This window comes from Equus caballus, chromosome 13 (genome assembly GCF_041296265.1).
Source record: "Equus caballus isolate H_3958 breed thoroughbred chromosome 13, TB-T2T, whole genome shotgun sequence".
NCBI classification, from domain to species: Eukaryota; Metazoa; Chordata; class Mammalia; order Perissodactyla; family Equidae; genus Equus; species Equus caballus.
In genome coordinates this window covers 710,558-726,466 of record NC_091696.1, presented here as the reverse complement: position 1 = coordinate 726,466, position 15,909 = coordinate 710,558, and the positions used below count along the sequence as shown (strand labels likewise).

The following is a 15,909-nucleotide window of genomic DNA, read 5'->3' as shown; positions in this document are numbered from 1 at the left end:
CCACGCCAGGCAACACCGAGTTCAAGTCCCTGCTGCCAGCCCTGTGGCCCTGGCCGTGCCCTCTCCCTCCGGCCTCCTTCCTGTGCCCTCCGTGGGGACTGTGCCCGGTGGGGGGCCGTGTCCACCTCACCGGCTGTCACTGAGCACGTAGGGCACCCAGGAGTCCTCCACAGGACGGGGTCCCCTCGCGTGACCAGGCCCCTCGGCCCTGGGTTTGAGGGTGCTGCCGTGTCCCAATGACAGCTGGAGACAAGGAGGTGCCCCATTGTGGGGGCTGGTGCTTCCCACCCCTCCCTGTCCCTTCCCTGACCTCCCCAGCCTGCTGGCCCGCCTTGGAGGGCAGTGTTGACAGATCCCAGGTCCACCACGGCGGCAGCCTGACCGTCCCCAGGACTTTGGCCCAAGCAGCCAATGTGATGCAGCCTGCGTGGCTGCAGAGGGGCAGAGGCTGGCCTGTGCCAGGAGGGTTGTCTGCCTGCTTCTCTCGGTGCCAGATTCTCCATGGGGCCCGCCCAGCCAGCCCACCATGGGTCTAGGGAGTGGGTGCGGGAAGGGTCTGGGCTGCAGGTGTCCAGAGCGTGCACGTCAGACTCCTCTCCCCTGGGCCTCACACGCCCCACTCACAACACCAGCGGCCCTCAGGCGGCCAGGTGGGCTCGGAGCCCCTGCTGCCCCATCCTCTGGCCTGTCGGCCGTGCGGGCTCTCCTGGGCCATGCTGCCGCCCTCGAGCTGGGTCTGCATTCAGGACACGTGCTGGCAGGTTGCCACCTTTCCCCAGGAGAGGAGGGGTCCAGAGGCCCCTCCTGTGCCCGTGGTCCAAGCCCCCCATTAGGAGCTGGAGTCCCTGTGTGTGTCTCGAGCCAGGCTGCCAGCAGTCCCCAGTGCGATCCCAGGCCCTGCTGCTGGTGCATCCCAGCTGGCTTTAAAGCAGGAAGAGGGAGGAGCTGGGGAGAGCTGCTCTTTTGTTTTAGAAGGTTCCGGAAGGAGCCGGGTGTTGAGTAGGAACACAAAGGTTGTCAAGGGATTGGCATTTCATGAGGGGACCTGCTGGGGGTGGGGGGGCGGGGCAGAGGAAGGATGGGGACACATGGAACCCCGCTTGGCTTGCGGGGGCCAGGGGCACTGTCGTGGGCGGCTGGGCAGTGCACTCCTTCCTGGAAGCTGGCTCCCTGGTGCCTGCCTCAGTGAACGTGCTGGTGTCCTGGTGTCCCAGGGAGATGAGCGTGTGCACGGCTGCTCAAGCCGCCCCGCACCCTCCCCCCGGTTGGACAGTTAGTTGGGGAGGCAGAGGGCGCTGTGCTTCCTTGGTGGGAGGGGGCAGGGAAGATTGCATCAGGGGGCCACTGCCCCCTAGGGAGCAGCCACCAGCGTGTCCTGCACTGCCCCCCCGCCAGCCCTGGGAAAGGCTTGTCCTGCTGTCCTCAGGAGTGCCGGCCGGCACGGGGCTCGCGTATGCAGAAGGGGCTCAGCAAATGCTTGTTGAAAGAAGACTGGACCCCACCGGCCAGTCTGCTCCCGGCCCAGACCTTCCACACCTGCAGGGGGCGGGGGGACAGCAGAGCACCCACGGGGCTCCCCCAGGGTCTGGAGCTGGGGTCTGCCACACTGGAGCGCAGGCGCAGAGTTGGGAAACGGGTCTGTGGTCGATCAACTTTGACCCGTGCTCAGGTGGCAGTTAACCTGGCCCTTCCGCACAGGCTGTCTTGCCAGGCACTGGGTCCCCTGGAGCTCTGGCGTCTGTGTAGCCCCTTCCTCATTTACCAGGGCGAACACTGTCCCCGGGTCCTGGAGGCAAGGGGGCTCTGGGCCGGAGCCCACCCACTGTGGGTGTCGGAGCTCCCGAGGCAGCGCACCCATGTCCTGAAACCCTGACAGGTGGGTTGCCTTGATTTTCAGGGAGCAGCGGCATGCAGGGCCCTGCAGGAGACAGACCCCGAGCTGTCCCCAGAGGAGAAGAGGGTGCTCGAGAGGAAGCTGAAGAAGGAGCGGAAGAAAGAGGAGAGGAAGCGGCTGCGGGAGGCAGGCACTGCTGCGGCCCAGAAGCCGCCGGCCAGGCGCTCGGGCGCCGAGCTGGCCCTGGACTACCTCTGCAGGTAAGAGGCCGCGCCCCTCACTCGGGACCTGCTGAGCTGCAGCGGGGGACTGGCAGGACCATCCCCCTAGGGTCTCTGGTGTCCTGGGCGGGCCGCAGGCTGTGGATTCAGGTGACCTGGATCAGATCCAGCTTTCCTGGGACCACCGGCCATGCAGCAACCCATCGCTTCCCAGCGTCACCTATGCCCTCCAGGTGGCTCGAGACCCGCCGTGGTGGAGTTTTCACCACAGACATCGGGAACGCTGCCGATGGGGGCTACGGACACTGACCAGCACGGCCGTTTCCAGGGAGGGCGGGGAGGGGTGGAGGGAGCTCCCGGGCGGCTCCTCAGAGTCCGCTGTGAAGGGCAGAGGGACGCGGCTGTCCTGGAGCCGTCACCGTCGCTGGCATGCGGGGCCTGGCTCTGCCTGGGCATCGAGCGGCCGGGACAGCACGGCTGCAACCCTCGGAGTTGGCGGGTGACTGTAACCCTCGCCCCAGAACTGGGCCCCCGAGGTGCACCTTGGGACCGCCCAGTTTGCAAACACGCAGCCAGCGACTTTGTGCCAGAGTTTCTAGAAGCTTCTAGGGAAGCAGAGTCCTGTGTCCAGCGGGGCCTCCTGGACTCACTCACCGTGCTGGAGTAGCAGAGTCAGCAAAGCAGATTGTGGTCAGCTCCCCAGGACTGTCCGCCACGGACACGCTGCCTCACCGTTTCTGGGAGCGACGCTACTGAGATGGAACTCACACGCCATACGTCTCGCCCATTTGAAGTTACCGTTCGGTGGTTTTTAGTGTATTCACAGGGTTGTGAAGCCATCACCACGGTCAACTTTAGACATTTTCCAAAACACGCAAGAAGAGGCCCTGCACCCTTAGATCTCACCCCCAAGGCCCCTCCGCTCGCTCCCCGGCTCCTGGCAGCCACATAAATGGAGTCGTTTACTATGTGGCCTTGCGTGACCTTCTTCTGTTATTTAGTGCGATGTTGTCCAGGTTCACATACGTGGTAGGTGTCAGGATATCATTCCTTTTTATGGTCAAGTAACATTCCACTGTGTGTGTACACCACACCGTGTCTGTCCACTTGTCCACTGATGGGCACCTGTGTTGTTTCCACCCCTTGGCTGTGGTGAGTGATGCGGCCACAGACATGGGTGTGAGGTTTCTGCGTGGACGTGCTGTCCTTTCTCGCGGGCAGATACCTGGGAGTGAACTCTGGGCTCTGTGGTGGCTGTGAGTTTAAACGTCAGAGGGACAGACTCCCACAGCGGCTGACCTCTTCCATTCCCCCCGGCAGACGGTTCTCATTCTCTGTGTCTTTGTCAGCACTTGTTATTGTCTGACTTGCTGACGATGCCCATCCTGGCAGGTGTGGGGTGGTGTCTCGCTGTGCTTTTGATTCACATTCTGTATAGTGTTGACTGCAAATTTGGGTAACGCAGGAGGCAGCTGAGCCGCCCCCTCTTGGCTCCTCACTGGAGGGGTCACCAGGCGCATCTGACGGACTCAGGGCGCTGCCTCTGCAGGGAGAGGAGGACGGGGTGTGTCCCCAGGGCTGGAGCTGCTCTGAAGGGACAGCTGGCTGGTGGCTCTTTACTCCACACTCGTCAGCGGTGAGCCGGAATCCTGCTGGAGATTCCAGGTGCCTGCTGGGGGCGGGGACGCCGATCAAGCTGTCTGTTCTCTCTACCTGCTGCTCCCCCTCACCCTGAGCAGCTGTCAGAGCTGAGGGACAGGCGGCCCGGCCTGGACCAGCAGCCCCTGTACCCCATCTGCAGACCATCGGCCTTAACGACCCATGGTTGTGTGCCGTGCAGGCCCTTGGGGTCTTCCCGCATTCTGGGCTACCTGGCAGCTGGAGGAGCTCTCCTGGAACCAGCGTGCCATGGAGAGGACTGGCCTGCTCTGACACGTTGACAGACACCCTCTCGGGGTGGGGCCTTCCCACCCCTGGCTGGAGCCCTTGAGCCCTGGGAGCTCGGGCCGTGGAGGCTGGGAGGGCTGGCGGGGACAGAGCTGCTGTCCAGGGGTGGCTAGCATGGCCCATTCGACCAGGGGCTTTCCCCACCTCGGAAGCAGACCACCTACCTGCAGTGGGTTTTCGGGGTCGTGAATCATCCTCGCCCACCAGAAAGCTTTGGGCCACGTCCCGCAGGAAGTAGAGGCGGTGTCATGGCTGGCTGGTGCCTCAGAAATGCTTGGGGGCAGAGGTCACGCAGGTGTCCAGAGGCGTCCAGGGAGGGCACCTCTGAGACTCTCGCAAGGCATGTCCAGCACGGCGTCCCCAGCAGCATCTCAGTCAGCCACTCCATCCTTTGGCCTCCTCCGACTCCTGTGGCCCCGGGAGAGTTGGGGAGGCGCTCAGGTCCCGAGGGTGCATGTATCGGAGGTCAGGAGAGGACCTTTGCTGTTCGGAGCCCTCCACACCTCCCGACCCCGGGAAACCACATCCACGCAGAATAGCCGGGGCACTGGGGTGTCTTCCCAAAGCAAAGCCCAGGACCGAAGCTGGTTGGTGTGGAGAGACGCTCCAGCCCTGATCGGTGCCAAGGCCGTGCCTCCCCGAGGGGCCAGCGCGAGGGGGCTTCTGCGTCCAGAGGGCAGGCCTCCTCCCTCCTTTCGCGGCCTTGCCACAGCCCGTCACGTCATGTCTTGTCTTTGCCTAACCTTAAGGGACTGCGTGGGTCACGAAGCCAGGTGTCTGAGGGCCCTTGCTCCTGGGAGCATGGAGGCCTCTCCGGTGGTCTCGGCTGGTGGGGCCATCAGGGCTGTTGGCAACCAGGGAGACCAGGCACATCCCGTGAGAGGGGTGACTCCTTCTCAGAGTCAACTGGGAGGTTGGCCGGTCCAGAGGTAGTTACTGTGCGAGTTACCGTCCATGCCGTGTGCCCCTCCTACGAGGTGGGCCCAGAATGACGGGGACCTGCTTGCAGGGAGCTCAGGGCTGGCCCAGACCTTCCACCCAGGACATGTTTCGGTGGGCCCCTCACCATGCTACCCTCAGAGGCTGCAGACTTTCTGGAAAGTCACACCACACCGGGTGTGAAGGAGCTGGCCCCCATGCCGCCCCAGGCAATCCTGTGGGCGAGTCCTGGCCAGCAGAGCCCATCTGGGTGGGCTCTGCACCTGCCTGTCCCTGCTGCCCATCAGAGGGTGTCTGTATCCTCTGTCCCGTGCAGGGGTCTGAGCCTGGGACCTGGCCGCTGCCTCCTCCTGGCCGAGACCTACTCTCACTGTGACCTTTCCCCACTCCCCGGCGCTGCTTGTAGGTCGTGGGGGTGGATTGTTGTTCCGTGGTTCTGCCGTGGCTGCAGCCGCTCGCATTCGACTCTGGCCGGGACACTGAACTCTGTCCTGCTGAGTGCATGTGCACGGGCGGGTCTCAGGGGCTGGCTTGCTGTGCTGTGAGCGTGTGCCCACATGGGGGCCATCCCGAGGCTGGGGAGGACACCCATCTCTGGTCACCTGCTTGTCTGCCTGGTTTCTTCATTATCACAAGCATAGCTCGCAAAAGACACACTGCCCGCCCCACCACCCCGCACCCCTGCCCAGGACCTGGAAATTGGGACTCGCCAGATTCAGCAGTGGGCGCTGGCCAGCTGCACTGCCGGGGCCTGAGACCTGGGCCTCCTGGTCAGGCCCCAGCCTGGTCAGTGCAGAGCAGCAGCCCAGGGCAGGCCCTGGAGAGAGGGAGAGAGGGGGCAGATTGGAGAAATATTTAGGAGGCAAGAACCCACAGGACACCAGATGCATGCCACCTGTGTGCATAGCAGCACTACTCACGGTGACCAACAGGTGGAAGCAGCCCCAGTGTCCGTCGACAGGTGAACGGATAAACACAATGTGGAAAACGGTGAAAGTTGTCACAAGGAGATTCTGACACATGCTACGACATGGGTGAACCTTGAGGACATTATGCTGAGTGAAATAAGACAGTTACAAAAAGACAATACTGTGTGATCCTACTTACGTGAGGCCCCTGGAACGTCAAATTCAGACAGAGAAAGTAGAGGGTGGGGCCAGGGGCTGGGGGAAGGGGCTGGGGAGTTCGTGTGTAATGGGGACCGAGCTTCTTTGGGAAGATGAAGTTCTGGAGATGGACGGTGTGATGGCTGCACAACGACGTAAATGTGCTCAACGCCCCTGAACTGTGCACTGCCAGGTGGTTAAGATGGCACATTCGTACCATGTGTTTTACTACAGACACACACGCGCAGAATCCACAGGCCACGTGCGGGTGATGAAGAGGGGTGTCAGGTGGCCCCAGCTTTCAGGTCCGGCGACAGACAGGTAGTGATGCCACCAACTGAGAGCAGGAAGACGGGACAGCCGGGGGAGATGCCACCTCTCAGCGTGTGGGACACGTCTCCCTGGACGACATGTGTTTCTCAGGCCGATGCCCAGACCTGGCACTGTGGGTCTCGAAGGTGCACCCTGCAGAGGCCATACCAGCGACCCTCAAGAACAGGCTCTCTCAGCCACATGGGACAGTTACCGATTTCTGAGCATTTCTGGTTGTTCTGGTTCATGTTTCCCCGATTGCTGATGACTATAGAGTGACAGGGGAGACGGTGTCAGAAGCATCAGTGCAGGGGCCAGCCCAGTGGCCTAGTGGCTAAGTTCACATGCTCTGCTTTGGTGGCCCGGGGTTCGTGGGTTCTGCTTCCGGGTGCAGACCTACACACCGCTCATCAAGCCGTGCTGCAGTGGCGTCCCACACACACAATAGAGGGCGACGGACACAGGTGTTAGCTCAGCGACAGTCTTCCTCACAAAAAAAACGTATCAGTGCGGCAAGTCCTCTGACATGACTGAAAACTGTCCCTCGGGCTCGTGGCCAGAGGTCCCTGTGATGTCAGCTGGGGGGTGGGGCCGAGCCTGGACAGGAGGACAGGCGCCTATCGCTCCGTCGGCTGGCAGCAAAGGAGGTGGGGCTGGGCTGCAGGTATTACGCTCCCAGGGCCAAGTGGGTGCCGCTCGGCGATGCAAGCCCGCACCGAGTCCCTGCCACGATATGGGAGCCATGCCTGTGCCCCCTGGAGCACTGCCCCAGCCAGGGGCCTGGGGGTGGGACCTTAGCTAGAACAGGCACCAGCCTTGGGGACAGGCGGCCTGGGCTGGAGCCAGCTCTGTCACTTGTCATCGTGGGTCCTCAAGCTAGTCCTTCTCTGTGGCCTCGGCTTCCTCCTCTGACGTGGGGGCTGACACGGCGCCCAGAGCCACCCTGAGAGCCGAAGCACGTTCCCGAGTGTGCACGCCAGGGCATGGTGCTTCCTGCGGGGCTGGAGCCACTGGGCTCTGGCCCTTGGTCCTCTGCAGGCAGGGTCACAGGTCACGGCCAGAGGTCAGTTGCTGTAGACAGAGGGAGCCAGGGCCGGGGCTGGACAGAGGAGCAGGTGGACAGGCCAGGCAGGCGCCAGCCACAGGAGTGGACCTCAGGCTGCCCAGCGGGATGCGGATGGAGCCCGATGGGGGTGTGCGGGGAGTAAGGACAGACCAGGAGGCCTGCAGGTGCTTGTGGCCACTCAGTGTAGACCATATCCAGATAAGAGGAGGGCCAGGGGCCCGGTCCCCAGAGAGCAGATGAAAGGAGGGGAAGGGAGAGCAGCAGGGCCCTGCCCAATGCCAGCGACCAGGCCCACCCGCGGCGTGGAGCACTCAGCGCCCTAGGCTTCACCCCTGCGACTGTGAGCTCTCCTCCCGGGGCTGCTTCAGAGGACTCAGCAGGGACGTCCTCCGTGGGCTGGTGGGGAGACTGCCCCACGTGGACCCCGGGATTGCCTGGCAGCTGTGAGTCCCATGCGGGGGAGCTGGGCCCGTGCATGCACGTGGGATTGGGGCCATGATGACCCCTGGCCTACCCTTCTGTCAGAAATAAGCCTCCCCTCACCCCTGGGCGTCTGTGGGATATCACAGCCCAGGACGCGGCTCCCCTCCTGAGACCCCACACCGAGGCTCGGCCCTCATGGCGGGCTCGCCCGAGCTCCACCCTGAGAGGCCCAGACCCCTCGGCCGGGCTCAGGAGACACTCGGAGCTGCCCTGGCCTGGCGCCTGTGAGTGTGGCCGTCCGGGGAGCGGGGGGTGCTGCCCCTCTCCATGGTCAGCTCGATGTGTCCTGTAGGGGGTCTAGGCACCAGGCCCGAGGAGGGCAGGGCGGTTCAGGCAGGAGGCCCTTGGCCGATGAGCCTCCTGCTGGCTGGTTTTGGGGGCGACTTGTCCCCTAGTTGGCAGCGTCTGTGACAGTACAGACGTTCGAGACGCTGGCTTCAAGGTGGCCTCCGGTGGCGTCTCAGCGCCAGAGCCCTCCCCCCAGTTTCTCTGGAGGGGGCTCGGGAAAGGGTCCCTGTTTTTAAACTAAGGGTTGGTGGATGTGGTTCTTCACACCCAGGCGATAAAGGCCCTTTGAGGCTGTCAGGAGCGGAGCGTCGCACGCATTGCCCTGCCTCCTGGAAGGGCAGGTCAGCCTGGTGGTCCCACCGTGGGGGCGGAGGGGTGCAGCACCTGGGCCTGTGGGCAAGCTGTGGCCCCTGCCGGGCACGAGGAGAGAGACTGGCTTGGCTGCATTCCCTCCTTTCCTGGGGCCCCTCTGATCTCCTGCCCGCGCCCCATAGACTGCTTGCAGCTGCTGTGGGCAGAGAGCTCCCCTGGGCCGCTGGCGGCACAAGGAACCGCTCCGGCTGCCCACCCTCGGAGCCACAGGATGACCCAGGGAAGCACACTCCACCCAGGGCGCTGGGCCCCGTTTCCCCAGTAGACACCTGAGAGTCAAGCCTCCTCATCCAGGCTGGTGAGCGCCTGCCGGGTGCTTGTTGTCACAGCAGGGCCGTCACTGTCGCTGCAGGGGGGTGGGAGCTCCTGAGAGCATGAGTGTCAACAGGCCACTTCCTCCCTCTCCCGTACAGACAGCCCCATCAGGACCCCGGCGAGGCAGGTGTTCCTGCCCCACTTGACAGACCTGGACCAGGAGGTGCCCCTTGCTCCCTCCTTCCACCGTGATGGAGGCGTCCTGTCCCCGGGGCTGAGTGCCCGGCCCCGCAGCTGCATCCTCATTACAGACTGTGACCTGGGACAGGGGACCAGGGGAGCCCCACGTCTGGTGGGGAGTGGGGCTGACCACCGGCCGATTGTGACCCCTCACGTGCAGCCCTGAAATCTTTCTGACAACTCCTAGCTGGCCTGGCCCCAGGGTCCTCCCGTCCCGGCCGGCTGCCTGATCCCATGTGCTCCAGCCTGGGGGCAGCCGCTCTTCCTGGAATGGGGTAGACCTCCAAGCTGTGCCGTCCCCTCCTGTGAGGGCCCGTGACTTAGCAGTCTGCATGAGCAAGGGGGTCGGTATTTCTCACCAAAGTCTCCCAGTTTCTTTATAGGAAACATGTCTTCAGTTAAGTTACTCCCTTTCCTCACAGAGAAATTCAGTGGTGTCCTGCCCCACCCTACAGAAGCACAGTTTGCCAGTCGGGGCCGATGGAGCCCGGGTTGGGGGCCTGCAGAGCAGCTCGCTGATTCACAGGTGGGCGGGAACCACCTCCCAGTGATGGAGAACCAATTGGAGCAGCCTGGGCTGGGGGCAGAGGGAGATCCAGCATTTGGGGGCGCCCCGAGGGAGGGGGGAGCAGCTTGTTTCTGGGTCAGATCAGCCTTCAGGCAGAATGGAGGGAACTAGAGGGGTGAGGCTGCGTGGGGGAGAGGCACAGGGCGCAGTGCCAGGGGCTGGGTCCTGCCTGCAGAGGCAAGAGGCTGCCCCACCCATCACAGCCTGAGGCCCCATCAGTCCTGATTTCTCTGGTCTCCTAAGGGAATGGGTAGGGAGCTCTGCCTTTGGCGTGTCAGCAGTGTTGGCACCTCCAGACCATGCTCTCACGGGATGACTCTGAAAGCAGGCGTTGCCATGCGTGTGGGGGCTGGGAGGGCGCCCCAGGGAAGATGGCGGTGTTGGGAGGGGCCTGGAAGGAGACAGTCCTGCGGCTCAGGGGCTCAGAAGTCTGCCAGAAGTGGGCTCAGACAGGGCCTCGATCCCACGCTCCCTGTGGGGCTGCAGCCCCGAGCAGCACAGCTGGGCCTGTCCCTGGGCCTCGGAGCCACCACCACACCTATCAGCCTTGCCCGGGCACGCTGCGGCCCTGGGGGCACTGTGGGCTCAGAGCTGGGCAGCAACTGAGCTGCTGTTTGCCCCCATCTGGGGCATTGAAACATCCTTCATCCGTGACCTCACGGTGCTGAGAGCCGCTCACACCTCCACCTGCTGGAGAGGGTCGGGCTCAGCCTCAGCACCAGGCAGCCCATGCCCGTTCCAGGCCCCCACTCCCCACTGCCAACCTCGGATCGCTCCCTTTCTCTGCTCACTGTGGAAATACACAGAGATCCTCCATCCCCGGGGGGCTCTGCCTCCGGGGAGGTGTGTCCTGGGCTGAGCTGCAGGCCAGGCAGGGTCTGTCCTCTCTCCCTGCCGTCACCCGCTGTCACTTTCAGTCGTTGTTCTCGTCATCCTGCAGTTTGGGGGCCTCCTCTCTGCCCCTGTGCCCTGCAATCGGGCTCAGGGACGCTCTCGTGTGGGGACACTGGGACAGGGCCTGGCACAGGGAGCGGATCTCTCTGCCTGTCATGGGTTTCCATGGAACCCACACTCCAGGCTCCAGCCCCTGGCGTCCTGTGTCCTGTCAGCAATCTGAAGCCAGCCCACGGCTCCTTGGTCCTACCTGTCCACAGACACCCCGAGCTGCTTCTGGGGGCTCCGTCGGCCACGCGGGTGGTTGAGCCTGACGCAGCCTGGAGTCCCAGGGTCAGGTTGGATGTGTGGCTTGTCTACGCTGTCAAGGCAGCAGCGATGGGAACCAGGCTGGTGGAACTGGGTGCCCACACGGCCCCTCCCATACCCTCTGCCAGCTCAGGAGGAACCCTGGAGACGCTGCGGGCAGCGAGGCCACGCATTGTCCTCCAGGCAGGTGAATCGGCCAGGGCACAACTGGGGGATGAGCCACACGGTGGTCTGAACAGGGAAAGTCTTTTGCAGAGAATGACGAACTGTAACAGGGCCGGCCGGCCAGACAGGCTCTCTGGAGATCATGGGAGCAGCAGATGCAGGGGCCGGACGAGCCCAGGCTGAGGTCCACGCCTGGCGGGAGGGCCCAGCGTGGCTCCCTGCATGGCAGGCGCGGGCTCCCGGCTCCTCCTGGCTTGCTCCCTCCTGCTCCATCCACGTGCGCGGCCCACAGGCTGCCCTCACTCCAGCGGCAGACCATCCCTGCCGGAGCGCACAGTCAGTGCTTCCAGAAGAATGACTGAATTCACGAGATGCAGGGTGTTCACGGTACAGTTATGAAATCCCGGAACTGCAGAGCTGAAAGCCCTGGCCCCCTGCCGTCTGGACTAGGCCCTGTTGCAGATGTTTGGGCAGGCCCGGCTTGGCCAAGGGCCCGCAGCGGGCGTGCGGAGGTCAGGCCTCTGAGCCCCCTCTGCTCTGCGTCTGCCTCCCTCGGGCTGGGCAGGGTCCTCCCCAGAAGCCCCGCAGGCCTGGACAAGACCCTTCCAGCTCCTCCTGGCCCCTCCTGAGCTGTCGTGTCCTTGCGTTCCCAGCTGGGCCCAGAAGCACCAGGACTGGAGGTTTCAGAAGACGAGGCAGACCTGGCTCCTGCTGCACATGTACGACAGCGACAAGGTCTGTGCACGCGGGGGGCAGGGCGGGAGGGGCCGAGAGGTCTGTGCATTCAGGGGACCGGGGACGGGAGGTCTGTGCACGTGGGGGGCGGGGCCGGGCCTCCCAGGGACCAGGATGGAACAGCCCACTGGCAGGCCTGCTCAGACCACAGGCCGAGGTCTCCAAGCCCCTCACGCCCTCAGCCCCTGGTCCAGCACAGGCATGGGAAGGGCAGGCCCCAGCTGCCCTCGCCAGCAGCCAGGCCCCTGCCTGAGGCCATTCTTCTCGAGGCCCATCCCAGGTTATGAAAGAGGCTGGAGAGCTTGTGGGGGACCCTCTTGGGGTCACCAGTCCAGCCCTTTATCTTACAGAATGAAACCCCGGGCTCAGAGAGAGGGACTTGCTTGGGGTCAGGGAGCAAGAGCCTTGTCGGCCTGCCCCGGGGCCCCTCCACCCCAGCTGGGCTTTGTCCAGCCGCCAGACTCTGGCCATCAGGCCTCCAGGCTCCGGGGCCTGGGCTGTTGGCCTGCCCCGTCTCACCCGGGGGCACCCTCTTAATCCTGGGTTGGGGTGGGGTGGGGGCTGAGGTTAGGAGATGCCACCACTTCCAGCACGCTCCAGTGTGCGTTCCCTACAGGTCAGGACATCCCCCCGTGCAACCACAAGCCACTCAGAGTCGGGGGCTCCTTGTCACGTGGCCGCCATCCCTCCCACTTCTCAGCGACGTCCTTGTGCGGGGCACCCAGTCTAGAACCCACCCGTTTGCTTGTCTGTTCCTGCGGTCTCCTGCAGTCTGGAACTTTCCTTGTCTCACCTGCTCTTCATGACCTTGACGTGCTTGGCGAGGCCAGTTATCTTGCAGATGTGGACAGCTTGGGCTCGTCTGTCCCCGTCCAGATTCGGTGGGGCCCGTTGGTGCCCCCAGCGTGTCCTGGTGGTCTGTGCTGACGGTGCTCACGTGATCCAGCTCGGGTCGGCCTGGTTTTTCTCTGTAGAGTTACTGTTGCCTTTAGCGGCTGGTGCGTGTCTGCGGGAAGCTGCTCTGAGATGACGGAAACCCCGTTTCTCCTCAGACTTTTGCCCACCGATCCTCACCTCCGTCAGTGGGTGCTGCCTGGGTCAGTTGTCACTGTGCTGACCACTGCCGCCTCCCGTGCGCAGTGGAGTTAGTCCTGTCAGCACAGACCCGTGTTCCCCCCAGGGTTGGAATCCATCGCCCTCATCGTCCGTTTCGACAAGTATGGTTTTCGTTACGGTTGTGACAGCTCCCAGGGCCAACAGGTTGAGGTCGGGTACCCTGCGTGCATGTGATGGGGAGGGACCTCCAGGAAGCAGGCACCTGTGAGCCGAGCTCTCGAGTCAGGCTACAGGTGCAGCAGGGGGAACGGCCTTGTGAGCCGGCGCACAGGCTGGGCCAGGATGTGCCAGCAGCACTGCAGGAATCATCAGCCGGCAGTGCGGCCCGCTCCGGAGCCCCGCGCTGAGTGTGACAACGCGCTGCATCCTTGCCACAAGCCCGCTGTCCTGCACAGCCCCAAGTCGACTCCCCACTCGGGGAAGCTCAGGGCTCCCCCAGCAGGTTGGCAGCCATCTGTCCCCAGAGCCCAGGCCCAGGGGACAGGCCATCCCAAGAACGCTCTGGAGCAGGCGTCACCTGCGGGGAGCCAGCGGGGAGCTGTGTGCAGAGCTCTCATCACCCACCCTGCCTGGGCCTGGGCTCCGGGAGCTTCCCCTCCCCTCCCAGGGGTGAGGTGCTCCTGGCCAACGTGTTGGGGTGACAACTGGGCTGACCAGGTGCCAGGCCGCTTCCCACTTCCCTGGACGCGGCAAGACCCGCTCCCTGAGGTGGGGCTGTGGGCACCTCTGGGCCCCTGCTCCAGCCGGGTGGCCCTTGCCCCCTGGCTGAGACCACAGCCCTCACGGGCACGGGAGTGTCCTGGGGCAGGTGTCGATTTTGATGAAGGCTGATATACCTAGTTTTTCTTGGGTTGCCTGTGTTTTTGGTGTCAGAGCTAAGAAATCATTGCCTGAGCCGAGGTCTCACGGATTTCCTCCTGTGTTTCCTCCAAGAGTTGTGCGGTTTTAGCTCTTACTTGCAGGTCTGTGATCCGTTTTGGGTTGACTTTTGTGCACGGTGTGAGGCAGGGTCCGGCTTCAGGCTCTTGCCCGTGGCATCCGGTTGTCCTGGCATCGCAGATGGAGAGAAGGTTGTGTTGGAAATCGGCTGACCACGGGTGTCGGCCTTTATCCCTGGACTCTCGGTTCTGTGCACGGATCCATCGTCTCGGTGCCGGGACCACGGTCTCCATCACTGCGGCTCTGTCGTGGGTTTGAAGTCGAGACGTGCGGGCCGCTAACTGCTTCTTAAGTGGACTTCCAGCCGCTCCTGTCTTCAGCCTCATCTTCGCTCTCCTAGGAGTGACCGCACAGCCACTTCTGCCGCCTGGGGGCGGGCAGGGGGGCGACCCACTGCCCAGTTGCTTTGCTCAGCTGAAGTGTCTTCTGCCCCAGATCTTCCGAGTCGGTCATCGTTCATCCCCAGCCCCCAACATCGTGACTGTTTCCTTTTCCTCCGTCCTCTCTGTCCTGGCAGATTGATCTCTGAAAATAGATCTATTTACTGTCAGTGGCATTTCAGGAGGGCGTGAAAACTGATGGCTGCCGGCCCCCTTGGTGCAAGCCAGAGCTGATCTGTGAGGAGGTGGCCCAGGGCCAGCTGAGGATGGCCCCCAGGCCAGCCCGCCCTCCCCGTTCCCCCAGTGCTGTCATCCTGGAGCGAGGGGACCGAGGGGGAGCAGGTGTGGCCCAGGGCCCTTTGCCGATGGGGTGTCCTCTGCTGCCCAGCCACCTGAGCTCCTCAGGTCCTGGTGTGTGGACACTTGGGCCAGACGGTGCCCTTGAGGCACAGGGGTGAGACCCGAGGCGCAGCCACAGGACCAGGAGCCCACGCTGTGAGCACCTCGTGTCTCCACTGCTCGTGTCCCTGCACCACTGCCACCCCTGCCTGCCCCTGACAGTACTTGTCCTCTTCCCGTCCAGGTTCCCGACAAGCACTTCTCCACCTTGCTGGCTTACCTGGAGGGGCTCAGGGGCCGGGCCCGCGAGCTGACTGTGCAGAAAGCTGAAGCTCTGATGCAGGAGCTGGACGAGGCGGGCGCCGCCAGCCCGGACCCCCTCCTGCTGGAGAAGACCCAGCGCCTCCGGCAGGTGCTCCAGCTGCTCTCCTAGGGGCGGCCGGTGGGTGAGGCCACTGCCGCAGCGCGGGGGGTCCAGCCTTTGCAGGATGCAGCTGACCCCTCACCCAGGTGGGGGCCCAGCATGGGGCAGGCAGGGTCGCCGGCCGGTGGGCGGTAGGTCCCTGCTTCTCCTGGCACCTGACCCTCAGAAGGACCGCCTCTCTCTCCTGACCCTCCTTGGCCAGAGACCGTTCACAGATGACGAGTTTTAACCCGTTTACAGCAGAACGCGGTCACTCTGGAATAACCTAGAGCCGCCACTCCTTACCTTCCCACTGCCCTCCAGCTGCCAAGGAAGTTGCTTCGTGATGGAAATGCCTATTTTTCTACCAAAGATCCCGCGCTCGCCCTTCACACCAGCCTGGTCTGCAGCGTTGGGGTGTGGGGGTCCCCAAGTTTGGGCCTGTATTTGCCGAGGGGCCCAGGCCTGGCTTGTCCATCTCTTGCCTCCCTCCTGGGGCCGTGCCACGGCCTCGCTGCCCACTTCCAGGGAAGACCTGGCTGTGTTTTCAATAAAGACCTGCCCGTGTCGGCCGTGGCTCTTGTCCGGTGTGACTTGTGCTCCTTTGCATGTAGATCGTGAAGAGCTTCTGAGAGCAAGCCTCGGGCCGTGAGGCCGTCCGTGGCCGAGGCCTCCCCAGACGGCGTCCAGGCGTGCTCCTCCCATGGCACTCCTGGACGCCAGCGCTGACCGGCCACTCGCTCCGCAGGCCCGTCACTTCCCAGTGTCGGCGGTGACTGCACCGGCTGCCCTCCCACGGCCGTCCCAGCCGGGGAGACGCCTGCTCTCTGCATAAACATGGGTGCGCAGGCGGCGAGCCTCTGGAAGTCAGGGCGCTGAGCACCCCAGAGATGCAGGGGGAGAAGTGTCCACGCCTCTCCTCCAGCGTGAGAAGCCGGCATGGGGCCTAGGCCGCCCCACACAGCAGACCAAGTGCCGGCTGCGCGGGGTGGCTTCAA

The 15,909-nt window shown here is 63.8% G+C and overlaps 1 protein-coding gene across 12 annotated transcripts in view; it reads left to right on the top strand.

Moving 5' to 3' along the window:
• Window positions 1–15,487, top strand: part of C13H7orf50 (chromosome 13 C7orf50 homolog) — a 149,394-nt gene extending 133,907 nt beyond the window's left edge. For 11 of the 12 annotated variants that reach the window (XM_023655087.2, XM_070231346.1, XM_070231345.1 and 8 more), the window contains 3 exons: window positions 1,898–2,094; window positions 11,653–11,734; window positions 14,753–15,487. In XM_023655087.2, the coding sequence (XP_023510855.2) occupies window positions 1,898–2,094; window positions 11,653–11,734; window positions 14,753–14,941 (468 nt within the window). In that variant the 3' untranslated portion in view covers window positions 14,942–15,487. Of the gene's footprint in view, window positions 1–1,897; window positions 2,095–8,690; window positions 8,867–8,981; window positions 11,735–14,752 lie in introns of those variants that run through there. The other variant, XM_070231353.1, reaches the window with a different exon arrangement.
• Window positions 15,488–15,909: the final 422 nt, after the last annotated feature.